General features: G+C 38.9%; 1 protein-coding gene across 2 annotated transcripts in view; it reads right to left on the bottom strand.

Annotated features, from left to right (window-relative positions):
• Positions 1-14,780, bottom strand: part of pik3cg.S (phosphatidylinositol-4,5-bisphosphate 3-kinase catalytic subunit gamma S homeolog) — a 30,003-nt gene that overhangs the window by 13,289 nt on the left and 1,934 nt on the right. Inside the window, exons 1-2 of one of the 2 annotated variants that reach the window (XM_018255784.2) lie at positions 8,454-8,561; positions 1,285-3,300 (exon numbers count right to left, since the gene is read on the bottom strand). In XM_018255784.2, coding sequence (XP_018111273.1) covers positions 1,285-3,288 — 2,004 coding nt within the window. In that variant the 5' untranslated portion in view covers positions 3,289-3,300; positions 8,454-8,561. Of the gene's footprint in view, positions 1-1,284; positions 3,301-8,453; positions 8,562-14,780 lie in introns of those variants that run through there. The other variant, XM_018255783.2, reaches the window with a different exon arrangement.

The following is a 14,780-nucleotide window of genomic DNA, read 5'->3' as shown; positions in this document are numbered from 1 at the left end:
CTTCCAATTTACTTCAAAACAGCAGGAGGGGTAATAAAAGAAGGGACTTACTAGTAAAATCAAACACAAATTCTCAAAATGTTATGACAAATAAGCCACCCAATTCCTCAATTTCATAATCATCGACTGAATGAAGTTTATAAAACTCAATTACCGCTAGTAATGCACCCCCTACCAGATTCCTGTGATTTATTTAATTCATTGTAAGACCCCCGTTTTTAAAAATGTTATGTACTTTGTGGTGCTATATAAATAAAGTATGATGATATACAAATGGAAACAAATGTTTGCATATGTCTGAATATAAGGGGTAGTAACTGTCAGGCTCTGCTGGGATTCGAGTCAGGGACCCTTGAGTTTCTGGCTCGTTGCCTTGATAATTGGGTCATATGAGCAGTCGGTAGGGTAGCTATTATCTATAACCTGGCCTTTGCAGCCCTTGCCCAGCTGCAGCCTGATTGGTGGATTGGGGTCAGTAAATTAGGACTCACCCTGTCCTATATAAGGACAGCCTTCCTCATAACCAGTGCCTGGGCTTTGACCTTCCTAAGCACTGTGGCTACGCCCCTAGCTTGGTTCCCACTCTAGTCTTTTACCTTGCCTTGTCCTGACCTTGCCTTGTCCTAACCTTGCCTGATCCTGCTCCTGTTCCAGTCCTGCTTGGTCCTGTTTCTATTCCTGTCTGCCTTGCTTTCCAGTCCTGTCTGCCTTGCTATCCAGTCCTATCTGAACCTTGCTATCCAGTCCTGTCTGAACCTTGCTATCCAGTCCCCATCCTGATCTGACTCTTCACCCACACCATCCTGCTCCAGTTCTAGTCTTGCACCTGCTCCATCCTGTTCCTGACCTGCTCTTTATGCCCACTCCGTCCTGTTCCAGCCAACTCCTCGCCCTCTTTACCCTGTTCCTGTCCTACCTTGTGTACACAGCCAGTCCCTGCCTTAAGGACTCACCTTTCCCACCTCTATCTCCACAGTGCCCCTACCCTAATCTTTGACAGTAATCCTGTACCTCAAGACCATTTTTAATCATGATACTGCTGATTTGGACAAAACTTTAGTATTATGAAATATACAATTCCTTGTAATAATTGGTACATTATGATATGTGTGTTTCACTTTAAACATTATACTATGAGACAAATATATAGGAAGTGAGAATGAAAAAGAGAACGAGGACTCATTGTCATACATTTGTGAGGCAATGTAAATGTACTTTGTGCTCATGCAAACAAATAATCAGAAAAAGGAAGTGTGGTAGCAGTTATGCAAAAACAGGCCCTACCTGTACTAGTTGTAAAAGATAATGCAGTACATCATCATCTTGCAAACTTTCCAGTTTCTGTACTGCCATGGCTCTTACATTTTCATCTGAAAAATTACAGTCAAGAAGCTGAATTGTAAGTCCAACATCAAGAATGCAATCATCCCATGCTTCTCTTTTACTCAGTAATTGATATGTCTTGGCAACCATTTCTTGTTGACCCCACTTTACTGAACTCAGCAACTTTGGATATGCTTCTGGGTGTTTAATAATTTCAGATCTGAAATGCCACAACAGTTCTTTATCCTCAGGTGTAAGGGGGTGTAGTGGGTCTGTAGCTATGATTTCTTCAAGCTGCTTTCTTAGTTGGTTGGGCATTTCAGTCCTTGGCCTTTCAAGCTCTGGATCAGACACCAGTTTGTGTTTAGGGAGTGCAACTGGATGGCAGTACTTGTCTAGACTAATAGAAATTGCCATAGATGTTTCTTTGTCAGGATTAGTTGCAGATGTAAGTTTATCAGCATTAATGCTTCCTTGTTCTTCTCCTTTACCTGGAATTTTCCACATGTGAAGGACATACTCTCCCTGTCTTAATAAAAACCTGTGATCAATTAACAACAGATTCACATAGTAAAGTAGCTGATTTTTGAATTTGGAATCTGAAGCTGCAGACTCTGGTGACAGTGCGTTAGATTTAATTGAGACATTTGGTGCTTTACCACAAAAGATTTGTAAATTTAAAAGAGCTCCTTTTGGTAAATCTTTGATTTTTAAATCAAATTCAAGCCATGAATTCCACAGAACTTCTTCAGTAAAAGGCTTGCATGTAGTTCTCCTCTGTGAAAGGACTTGTTGGCCATGCTGAATGTTGGCTTCCACAAAAACAATGATCTCAGTGTTTTTTGGCAGAACAGGTATATCAATGCCAATTATTTTTACTCTAAACTTCCGGTTGCAGTCCCAAAGTGATATAGTAAAAATCTTTTCATGGTCCTTACCTTCAATTGTTAGCTGCTCATGGTACCCTGTGACACCTGTGCAGTCATCAACCAAAGGCCACTCTTCTTTCTGGACATCATCTTTTAATGCATTAGGAGGCTTTTCCAGAACAAGGTGTATCTCCTGTCCATTTTTAATGCACTGCCTTATCCAATGAAAATCTTTAATTGGTGCATTTCCAATAATATATTCATCTCTGCCACAAACTCTCAGGACAAAATCAAGTTCACTGTTCTCCTCAGAAATCTCCAACAGTGACTTTTTCTTTGCCATCTTTGTAAAGAAACTATGCAATATTACATCTGGTGTATCATCAATAGAAACTCTGATTGTGTGGCTTGTCATTCCTTTGTGTATGATGATAAAAATGCTATTGGATGTAATTCTTTGACACAAATATTCTGGAAGTGGTTTAGAAGTCACCCATGGGTCCATGGAATATAACCTAGCATCTCTCCTGGACAGTTCAATCATTCGGGGAGTAACTAATCGACGACGTGTAAATTCTAACTCATCATCATGGACATTGCTTACATCTGTAACATCATATCCAATCAAGTAATTTAAAGTTTTCTGATATTCTATCATTTCTTCTGGGGTTTTTTCTTTCTGCACAATATGAATCTTTCCTACAGTTTTTTGTAAAACCTTCCAGTACATTATACAGTCTAGTGTTTGTATTACTTGATGTTTGTCATATATTTCATACCACTGTCCTTTCTTTTGATACTGCAGCAGAAACTGGTCTGGAGTAAGTCTCTGGTAAAAATCGCTGTTGTGGCTTTTTTCAATAGCATGCATCCAGACCTGTGCTTTCATTTGCTCAACACTGCAATTGCCAGCAACTTCAAGTAGCATTGTTTCCTGCACTTTACTACACCGGTTAATTGTGGGCATAATAAACTCTATTGGAATTAGGTCCATGGAGAATACACTGGTAGTTGCAGAATGTGGCCTCATTCTTCTTCTTCTGCGCTGGTTTTCGTCTCTTAAAACAACTGGCTGTTCATAATTGTCCAGCTCCATGCCAGATGAAAGCTAAAAGCGGAATAGAAAAATAAAAATACATAAAATGACTTAGATTAAATCCTTGTCTAAATAACTGTTGTTATAGATTAAGGCAAGCCATGATACCTACAATTCTTCTTAAAGGAGCAGGAAACCCTTTTGCAAAAAAACCCATACCCCCCACCCCAAGTAGATCCCCCTCCCTCCTCCCCCCAGGCTAACACTGCCCAAGGAAATGCCCCATTCTCCATAATTACCCCCTGGGCGCATATTCTTCCAGTGAGTTGCACGCCTCTATCTTCGGGTTCCTCTGTAAGATGACTGGGAGATCTGTATTTCTGCGGAATTACATGGAAATTGCCGACCTCCCAGTCAGCTTACCAAGGACGCGGAAGATGGATGTGTGGAACTCCACTGGAAGAATCTGCGCCAAGGGGTAAGTATGGAGTATGGGGCATTTCCCCAGGGGGGTAGTTAGCCTGGGGGAGGAGGGAGGGGGGCTACGTGGGTTGGGGGGTACGTGTTTTTTTGGAAAAGGGTTTCCATCTACTTTAAATAAAAGCAGCTATTTTAGAAATACATTAAATTCAAGAAAATCCATAACCTCATATATGATCACTAATGATCCAGCATTCAGATTACTGATACTGGCAAGTCCCAATTTACAAATTTTACACTCGGTTATATGAATTCACCAAAGAGCAAACTACTTCTGACCCCTTTTGGTGGTCTTGGGGCCAGAACTAGGGGTAGGCCGAGTAGGCAGCTAGCTAAGGGGCACAATTGGCAGAAAAAATGCTATATGGCTGCTTCCACCCACTCTGTCTTGCATTATATTCTGTGAAGCCATAGAATGGAATGTGATGTAGCCCGCTCGCACAACCCTGGCCTTCAGCAGTTCAGCGCCTGGTGCACGGTGTTGGAGGGATCGGCACCCTCCTCAGCAGACATCCAAGAAAACACTGGCACTCAAAGGCAAGTAACAGCAGGGTTATACCCTTGCGTATTTATTCTGCAAACGTGCAACGTTTCGGGGTCAGACTCCTTTGTCAAGCATGACAAAGGGGTCTGACCACGAAACGTTGCACGTTTGCAGAATAAATACGCAAGGGTATAACCCTGCTGTTACTTGCCTTTGAGTGCCAGTGTTTTCTTGGATGTCTGTGAAGCCATAGGGCATAGTCTGAGGCAGGAGGTAGAGGTGGGATTGGGGTTGAGGCTGCTAAAAGGGAGGTTGCTGTTGCAGGAGGGAGGTTGCCGCAACAGGCAGGTGGTAGGAAGGGGGCAAGTGGGGGCCAGGACAAAAGGTATTTGTCTTAGGCCAGGCACTGGGTTGTCTTACATTGTACTGCCTGTGGAAAACAAGAAGGCTTATAACAAGTTTGGAAGTTGGAATTAAAGCATTTCTTGCAATATTTAACATTATTTACAAAAGGTATTTGTGTCTATAAACACATCCACCTGTCACTTTACAGGAGAGAAGTTATTTTAGCTCAAACATGCAAACCTTTGCATTTTGCAACAAATAGATTATTAGTTCCTTTTAATAAGGCACTCTGATACTATTTTACCCTCTATCCTGGTTTAATCATTAATTGTGAGACCCATGTTTGTTATAAATTAATATAAAGCACGGAGTGTACTCCATGTCTAATAGCTGTGGTTACTGACACCTGACTTGTTTCTAACTATCCTGACTACTGCCTGCCTATACCTGAACCTGATGTGTTGACTCTCACCCTCTATCTATCTGAAACCATGACATTATACTTTTGTCTGTTTTTTAATGTTCACCACATTTTCCTTTTTAGTCCCTACATCTGATGTATTTGTGACCCAGACAAATACAAGGCAATATAGTTTTGCTATAATGAATTAAGATGAATGAGGTGATTTAACAGCTGCTGTGACCCAGGGAGACTGCATTGGTTAAAACATCTTTCCATGCTCAACACTGCTTTAATTTCAAAAGAGTGTAGAATGGTCTGCATATGGCAGATGCTTGCAATAACTATAAGGAATGCGTAGGAAAGATCTATACACACTTGTGTTTCAAAGCCCTTATGTTTATAGCATAGCACAATACACATCCAGTGCTTTCATATGTGCAGATTGGAAATAGCAAACTGCTGCATTTGCTATGGTGTTGAAGAGCAGCTCCACTGGGCAGCTAGATGGAGAAAATCAAACCACATCTTACTGAAAGGGGCAGTACACTTTCTCTAGTTCAATGAATAGGGCTTGTATTGTTTTAAGTAGGAAATTGTGTTTTTTATTTCTTGCACTCAAAATGACAAATTCAGAAATTAAAAGTAAAGTCACATTCTACTTCCTCATCCCTATACCCGTCTGTATAAACAAATGCCTCCCGTCCCCTGCTACAGCCTGGCATGCTTCATGATCATGAGCAGATTATTATTGAAAGGCTTCTTTTTTTTTACCTTCCATAGGAAGTAGAATGTGACAATTTCAGGTTTTGCCCTGTTTAGTGCAAATATAACAAGAACCATTGATATTATACAACAATTGGCAAAAGCACATTCGGCACAAGCCCTATTAAATAAATGTTGAGAAATGGGTATATTGCCCATGCTTTAAACTTAACAGAGAAACAGATTGGATGGTAAAAAAAATGAAAACAAAATGTTAAGACCTAAATAAAACAAGGGATCTCTGCATTCGTTTATCACTACTGCTGAAGAAGAAAGATATTAAGAATAAATAGATACTTCATTGGTTCCTTCCTATCTAACGGAGTATGAAGTATTTCAAGAAATTAATAATGAGCACAAATCTAATTAGCTTAGGCCTATTTGTCAACTAAGTTGGATCACTTTAAAACATGAAAACATGATTTTTGTTCCAGCCAAAACTGATCTTACAATATAATTTCCCGTAACAGTTACCACAAAATCACATAATGATCTGTTTAATAAGAAGAACAACATTAATATTCTGTTGTGTTTTTGGACCGTGGGAAGAAACCATATTAGCTAGAGTTATTTGACACAAACACAGGGAAAACATACAAATGTAGCAACTGCAGCTGGAAGTCTTATGCTATTAAACAGATGATTCTTGCTATTAACACTGAATATAGCTGTAAAAAAACCAGCACATTATTTATTTGATGTATATTCACAATTGCCATACTTGTACTAATTCATTAGGTATACATGTGCATCAGAATTTGTTGAATTAAACGTGCAGTATACCTTATTTTAACATGAGTACTATGAATAGGGCTTGTGCTGAGCATACAGTCATATGAAAAAGTTTGGGAACCCCTCTCAGCCTGAATAATAATTGAATCCACTTTCAACAAAAAAGATAACAGTGGATTTTTGCAAAAAGGTCGGAACTTCATAGGCAGGTGTGTACAATCATGAGAAAAGGTATTTAAGGTGGCCAATTTCAAGTTGTGCTTCTGTTTGACTCTCCTCTGAAGAGTGACAGCATGGGATCCTCAAAGCAACTCTCAAAAGATCTGAGAACAAAGATTGTTCAGTATCATGGTTTATAGGAAGTTTACAAAAAGCTATCTCGGGTTGAAACTGTCAGTTTCAACTGTAAGGAATGTAATCAGGAAATGGATGGCCACAGGCACAGTTGCTGTAAAACCCCGATCTGGCAGGTCATGAAAAATACAGGAGCGGCATATGTGGAGGATTGTGAGAATGATTACAGACAACCCACAGATCACCTCCAAAGACCACATTTGAGGTGAAAGGGTTAATCCAAGTTTATTACTTATATAATTAACATTCACGAGAAACGTTGATCATGTATTCGAGAGAGACAGAATACAGAATAAAGGACTGACCAGACATTATATACCCTCTGATAAACAAATATTCATGAGAAGGAAGGTAATGGAATGATAAGGCACTGGTATGGGAAAACTAAGGGAGTAACTGCAGATGTGCTTCAAGGATGATTCTCCTAGGCACAGAATACAAAAACAATACAGGATACTGATAAGAACCGACTTGGCAGATGTTACACATAACCTTGGAACAGTTTCTAGAAGGGCCCCATGGGCATTTTGAAACTGTTCACTCCCCTAAGAGGGGCCAAGAATCTGCGGGCTAAGTGTGGCCTGCATATTTTTTCCTCCACAGTACATCATTCATTTGGACAAAGAATATCTGTATGGCAGGGTGATGAGAAAGAAGGCCTTTCTGCATTCACGCCACAAACAAACAGAGTTGCTTGTTGTGTGCAAAAGCTCATTTAGACAAACCACAGTCATTTTGGAACAAATTGCTTTGGGCTGATAAGACAAAAATTTAGTTATTTGGTCATAACAAAAAGAGATTTGCATGTTGGATGAAAAACACCTGCTACCTACTGTCAAATTTGGTGGAGGTTCCATCATGCTGTGGGGCTGTGTGGCTAGTTCAGGGACTGGGCCCTTGTTAAAGTCGAGGGTCGGATGAATTCAACCCAATTTCAACTATTTCTTCAGGATAATGTTCAAGCATCAGTCACAAAGTTGAAGTTACGCAGGGGTTGGACATTCCAACAAGACAACGAACTTAAACACACTTTGCAAAGGCATTTAAGCAGAGGGAGAAGTACAATATGCTGCAATGGCTGTCACAGTCCCTAACTTGAATATCACTAAAAATCTATGAGATGATTTGAAGCAGGCTGTCCATGCGCGACAGCCATCAAATTATACTGAACTGGAGAGATTTTGTATGGACGAATGGTCAAAAATACCGCCATCCAGAATCCAGACACTTATCAAAGGCTATAGGAGGCATCTAGAGGCTGTTACATTTGCAAAAGGAGGCTCAACTAAGTATTGATGTAAAATCTCTGTTGTGGTGCCCAAATTTATGCACCTGTCTAATTTTGTTAGGATGCAAATTGCATATTTTCTGTTAATCCAATAAATTTAATGTCACTGCTGAAATACTACTGTTTCCATAAGGCATGTTATTTACCAAAAAGAAGCTGCTACTTTGAAAGCTCAACCAATGATAAACAAAACTCCAAAGAATTAAGAGGGGTTCCCAAACTTTTTCATATGACTGTACCTTTTTGCCGGTTTTAATAATGAGAAATCTAGGTTTTTGTAATTCCTTTAGCTGAAAAGGGTACACATAATGGTGCAATTTACAAAAAAGTATCAGCCAAATACACCAGATGTTTTAAGATGAAATAAAAGTAATTACCTGTTTATTCTGGAACTCTGATGCTGCTGAAGAATCATTTGTTTAAATTTTGCAGACTATGCTGTGCCTGTACTGTTGGCTATTAGGACAGTGTCACGTCTAGCTGTTCTGCTTTTTCTCTCACATTTTCTTCCAGTTACAGAGGAAGTGCAGCGAGCAGCAGGAAGGAAGCCTCAACCACACTGATTAATCATTTGATTACATATTTAGAATGCTACTGTGTACTTCCCTTTGCAGACGAAAAAGTATATTGGCAGAACCAATGAACTTATTATTCAAAGATCACAACAACTACTGACATTATTAAACTCTTATTCAATCCAAACAATGGGCGTGTTATAGGACCACTACTGTAACAAGCATCAAAAGTAAACAAAACAAAACCTATTCATGTCTATATCATTCATGCATTTATATATAATATAATGTAAGATGAAATTTACAGTTTTGCTTAACATGAAACTGCGGCTACTTGAAATGCACTCCATGCAGCAGTACACAAAAGTTTTAAAGACCATAAAAAGTTGCTAAACACAGTTTTTGTCTATTGCTTTAATCATGAAAAAACTTGCTTTTTTAATCTTGGGGCAGCTTTATCAAAATGTGAGATTAGATAGAGATCACCACAGAAAATTAGAGTTCACCATTTGATTAAAGGAGAAGGAAATGCTTGGTGCACTTGGGGTGCCAAATGTTAGGCACCCCAAGTGATTGTATTGAATTACCTAAAACCCCAGGCCAGTATTCCTATCAGCAGAAAACTGCACCGGTCGTGAGCACCACGGAACTTTCCATTTCTGTCTTCTCCTTTCTTAAAATTTCCTGGGGCAAACGCATGCACAGTTGAACAAAATAGCCGACTTTTTAAAGTTCGGCTGTTCGTTCTACTGCACATGTGCAACCGCACGAAGGAGGAAGGCGGAAGAAGATCGATCCGTGGTGCTCACTGGTATAACCCAGTTTTCTGCTGATAGGAGCACCGGTCCTAGGGTTTTTAGGTAAGTCAATACAATCACTTGGGGGTGCCTAACATTTGGCTTCCCCAAGTGCACCAAGCCTTTCCTTCTCCTTTAATACACTTCTAAAAATCCCATAGGAATGAATAGAAATTGTGTGAATTTTTCAGTGCTGGGCGCTAATCTCACATTTTCATCTATCTGCCCCTCAATGTCCTGTGGCTGCTGAAAAGGTCTGTAGGTGAATAAAGCATCTATTTTCTATTGTGAACAATCCCAACTTAGCCAAACTTCCCTCATAACTGAGACCTTTCATACCTCTTATCAGCTTACTTGCTCATCTTTGGACATTCTCTATTTTATTAACATTCCTTTTTTATAGCACTGGAGATTAAAACTTCAGTGGATATTTTAGATGGGGCTTTAAAAAGGAATAAAAAAGCCTTGCTGACAATTACATTTATTATTCACAAATATACCCAGGTCCTACTTCATAAAGGATTTGTCTCTCTTAGTCCGATTAAGGGTATATGTGACTTGCATCAAAATCACAATTGGCTGTTGTGAAAAAAATGCCTAATGCGTTTTGGCAATACCCCATAATCACTGAAGCCTATGGTTAAGGGATGTCCCCTTAGCATGTTGGGCACTGTTTTCCACAGTTGCCACTTGTGATTTTAATGAATTAATAAAAAGTGGTGTAACTTCTTGAGAAGGTGTAATCCACAGTTTTCATTTTTGAATGGTGTGAATTTCACGGAGCCCTGCATGAATGGATGCACACGTAAATCTGTTGAATGCCCCCTCTTGACCTTTAACAAAGGAATAGGGGAGAGCCTAAATAGGTTATCATTTTTTGTTTAGGCACTTTTATATGTGACTTTTTTTATATTTTTAAAATACATAACCTTACGTTTATCAACATTGAAACTTATCTGCCCAGGTTGCCATTTTGACCAGATACCCCTGCAAAGATAAAACCTGATGGATGGAATGAATTGGCTTTCACAGTTTTGCGTATTCCGGCAAGTCTAATGAAAAAACTGAATAAAAGTTAAATGATACAGAACCCTGGACATCCTACCAAGAAAATCCACTACTTACAACCAATCCATGTACATGATCCTTTGTCATCCCTATACAAACAACTTAATCTGCTGCAGCCTCAAAAGTACTTACTTCATTATAAAATGCAAGAAGGTGTTTGACATAATCTGTCCTTTATAAAGTTATAAAATTTACTACTTACAATACCATTATCCAGAATATATTAATGTGATCCCCACAACAGATATTAACCCCATTTTCGACAGGTGGAGAGCGTAATGCCTTGTAAAATATTGGAATTACACATCAGACATCAGCTTTCTGTCAATCCATTGGTATCATACCAGATAAAAATGAGTCTAAGAAAATCAAAAGAAGTGGCTTGGCTTGCTCTTTAAGTACTTGAGTGTTTGTTCACGTGGCCCTTTTTCACATTATACCTTAACCTGGGTCAACCATCAAGCAATGTGTACAGAGTTGATTTTGTCAACTAAATAAACATTTCTCTATGAGACCACAACCTTACTGTTATTGTTACTATTCATATTATGACTTCCAAATCAATTCTATGGTTGCTTGGACAGTTAGGACACTATGCAACAAGGGAACTTCATAAATTATATAATAGACAGCTGCAAAACAAAAATTAGAAAAGCAAACAAACAATTCAGAAGCTACACATTATCAAAGAAGAAAAACACAAAGGGACTCATCTACGACCACAAATGCAGTGTGCAAAGTCCAATTCTGGAAACAAATTGTCATATTTGTTTTTAGCCATAATGCAGTATTTTATTTCCCAAAATTCCAGAGTAAGTGCAGCTACACTGGGAGTTATGTCCAACTGCATGTGTGGGTGGTAGAAAATGTGATGTAAGTTCTGTGTGTTAACATCTTTGGTGGGATAGAGTCACTGGCGCTCCTCATAAATAAAATAATAGCATGTGAAGAGATCCCTTCTGATGAAGTGGCATGACGCCTCACTTATTTGTGGTGTCACATTTTTTTTAATGGATCATAAAGTAAATCATTTTTGACCTTTTTCACTGGTGCTCCATACCACAGAGTTATTAATAAGTGATCAGTAATATAAACGCTTGTTAGAGTCAATCACCGAGTTGCACTTATACACATATATTACAATATTATCAAACAAAATATCTGCACAATCTTGATAAAAAGGTACACTCTACTGTATATCAGGCTAGTAAAATGAAAGGAGGACACCATCATCAACAGATTTCAACTGTTTACTAGGAGGACATTTTTTTTTAATAAAATACATCTATGTGACCCATACAAATTGAAGTCCTGTGCAGAACCTATTCTTGAGACCCAGACCCGCAACCCGAATAGCAACCCAAATATTAACCCATTTGGATCTACTACCCAACCCATGCCCGCAACTGCCTTATCTGCAACCCACCAACCACCATTTAATAGGAAGTACTGTTGCTGCACCCGGAAGTGACAGTGGTGGGAGTAGACATAAAATATATAGAAATCAAAGAGTAAAATATAGACAATATAACATAAGATAAGAAATATAGATGAGACCTGCAACCCAACCCACAGATTCGTGACCCGCATCTGTACCTGCACTCTAAATTCCTACCCTCATCCCACTTGGTACCCGTTTATTTATGGTACCCCATGTTCACCCGAACCGCTGCAGGACTGTAACACAGACACCAATTAGACAGACGAAAACAATTAACTTATTTCAAGCTGCAAAGTCAATGTTAAGACCACCAGGACACAATGTATTCAAATAATGTATCCAAAAAGTTACTTGACTCACACATTTCAACCTAACACCTTCTCTCAAATTGCCACTAACACATTGAATTTTAAATTGATTGGATTACTTCCATGTTTGTGTTTGAAATGTCGTAGGACACTATGGTCACTCTTCCTTTTTGTATTTTGTTATGTTCCCATATATGGCTACTTACTGCCCTAGTTTGTGTCAGGGCCTCATGGCCCAATTAGCAGAGAAAGTCCGGACCAATAAGGAAGCACTAGGTACAAAGTCCAATTTGTGGTAGCCAAAGGGTAAAGAAGGATTGTGGTCGAGATTCAAGCAGAAGTTTCAAGGGCAGACAGCAATAAGTTATCATCAGGTACAAGGCAGAGGTTCAAAAGTCCAAGAATCAGTTAATCAATAATTATAAAGCACCCAGGAATGCCAAGAAGTGCAACCTATTTCTGCGTCTTGGTGTTCCTTGGAGTACAATGACTTCAGTATGTGGCCCAGGGCACCACCATCTTGGGTGTGAAGCAGAGTGCTACGCAACAGAGCGCTCCTGACAGTTGTTCTTCCGACATAAATCAGGTTACAATTATAAATAAGTGCATATACTACAGTAATAGCCTCATAGTTTGAGAAAATCTTTGGTGGTGGGAAACCCAACCTTTCCAAAAGAAAGTCATGTGGTAAAACATGTTGGCATGCACTAAATCTTTTACCATGGCATTTCAAGCTGTGAGTATTCACAGAATTAGGATTTGTTCTAGATCTAAATCTTAACAAGTTTACCTTTATTTATTTTTTTACTTTATCCTTTAATTCTTGTACAAGAAATTTTGGAATGAATGATTTTACTTAGTTAAAGCTCAAGTACTGAAATATTGCAGGCACTATCTTTCCTGCTGAGGGTGTGTGGATTACAGTGCCACCTAGCGCTAGTAGTGGCTCTTCCTTGCACAAGATCCTGATGATGTTTGCCGGCACTACCTCATTCAAGACATCAGCTGATCCTTTTGCTTTTATCTGAAACCACTCAGATATTGAAATCACTATCATTACCCTCTACAGAAAAGCAGCTGTTGTTTTGCAAATGAAGTCATACCATACAGCTCTGTTATTCATGGAGCATATATATTTATATATTTATATATATATATATATATATATATATATATATATATATATATATATATAATTCCACATGTAACGGCACTCACCATATAAAGTCTCACAGCTGGGTGCTAACCGTATATCACATATGCCCAATATGAAAGCACTCACAGCAAATTTCATCAGTGTATATAAAGATTTATTCACCGCTCACATCTACGCGTTTCAACCCTTAATGGGTCGTCATCAGGATAGTGTATCCAAGTGAGTATCACACATTTAAAAATTCTCACACCAATCAGTGTAGTGTTTCAATAGTGACATCATCATTCAATTACCCTTAACCATTACCTACACAGCCACTATGTAGATACATCTCAATTTAACCCTCTACTTCAGACACATTCTTAGAGCATGAAAAGCCAATGTATATCTGGATAATATACAGTCAAGCAATCTTACATTATAACCTGAATCAATCCCACCAGTTTCTAAACATAATCAAAAATCGCCATCCATATGCAACAAACCTTCCAATTTCAATTGATCACCCCCATCGATAACATACTATTCAGAATGTGTCATCAGTTAGCATATCCCACACCACTATTAAAAGTGAATATGTGCAGATAAAAATTTTTTATCTCCCTTATAAAGTGCTAAGTGCATAATTAAAATATAAGTGCCTTAGTTTAATATAACATATGTCATATAAATAGACATATACATTAAAGTTAAAACATTAAAACTCTTCAATCAAATAGTGTTCTGTGATATAAAAGTTAAATTCAAATCAGCAATAAATAGCCATATCATCCAAATCAAAAAGTTGAAAAATTTGAAAAATTCTGAAAATTTCTAAAAAGTCCAGAGAGATACACGCCAGCGCTGTCAGACTACCAGTTTCCCAGCGTAAAATCTATTCCAATTGGTAAAAGCTGATGAGGAGGGCATCCTATAATTCATTATAAAAAACAGGATAATGAATACATCTCATTCAACCCCTTAGGGGAGATAGTGTCCAGGGTCCGTATCCAGCGGGCTTCCTTTTGTAGCAGGATCTTCCCCCTATCTCCGCCCCTTCTCAATGGGGGAACACAATCAATCAACATTGCCCGCAGTGATGGCAATGAGTGGCCACTGTTCACAAAATGTCTGGCCAGGGGGATTTCAGTTTTTCCCGGTAGCCAACGCCGACCGAATTGCTGATCTATGATTGTTCATCCGCAATCTAAAAGATGTAACACATTTACCTATGTAGTATAAGCCACATGGGCAGACAATACAGTAGATCACATGATCAGAGGTACACGTTAATCGGTGTCGTATCTGTAACCTCTTCCCACTGTGGGGGTGAGGGAATGTGTCCCCAGTTAGTAGGCAGCCACAGGTCTTACAATTTCCACAGCGGAAACAACCAGGTTGTTTCCGCTGTGGAAATTGTAAGACCTGTGGCTGCCTACT

Source organism: Xenopus laevis, chromosome 3S (genome assembly GCF_017654675.1).
Source record: "Xenopus laevis strain J_2021 chromosome 3S, Xenopus_laevis_v10.1, whole genome shotgun sequence".
Lineage (NCBI taxonomy): Eukaryota > Metazoa > Chordata > Amphibia > Anura > Pipidae > Xenopus > Xenopus laevis.
Note: the sequence above shows the minus strand (reverse complement) of the source record. Positions and strands in the feature narration are given on the sequence as shown.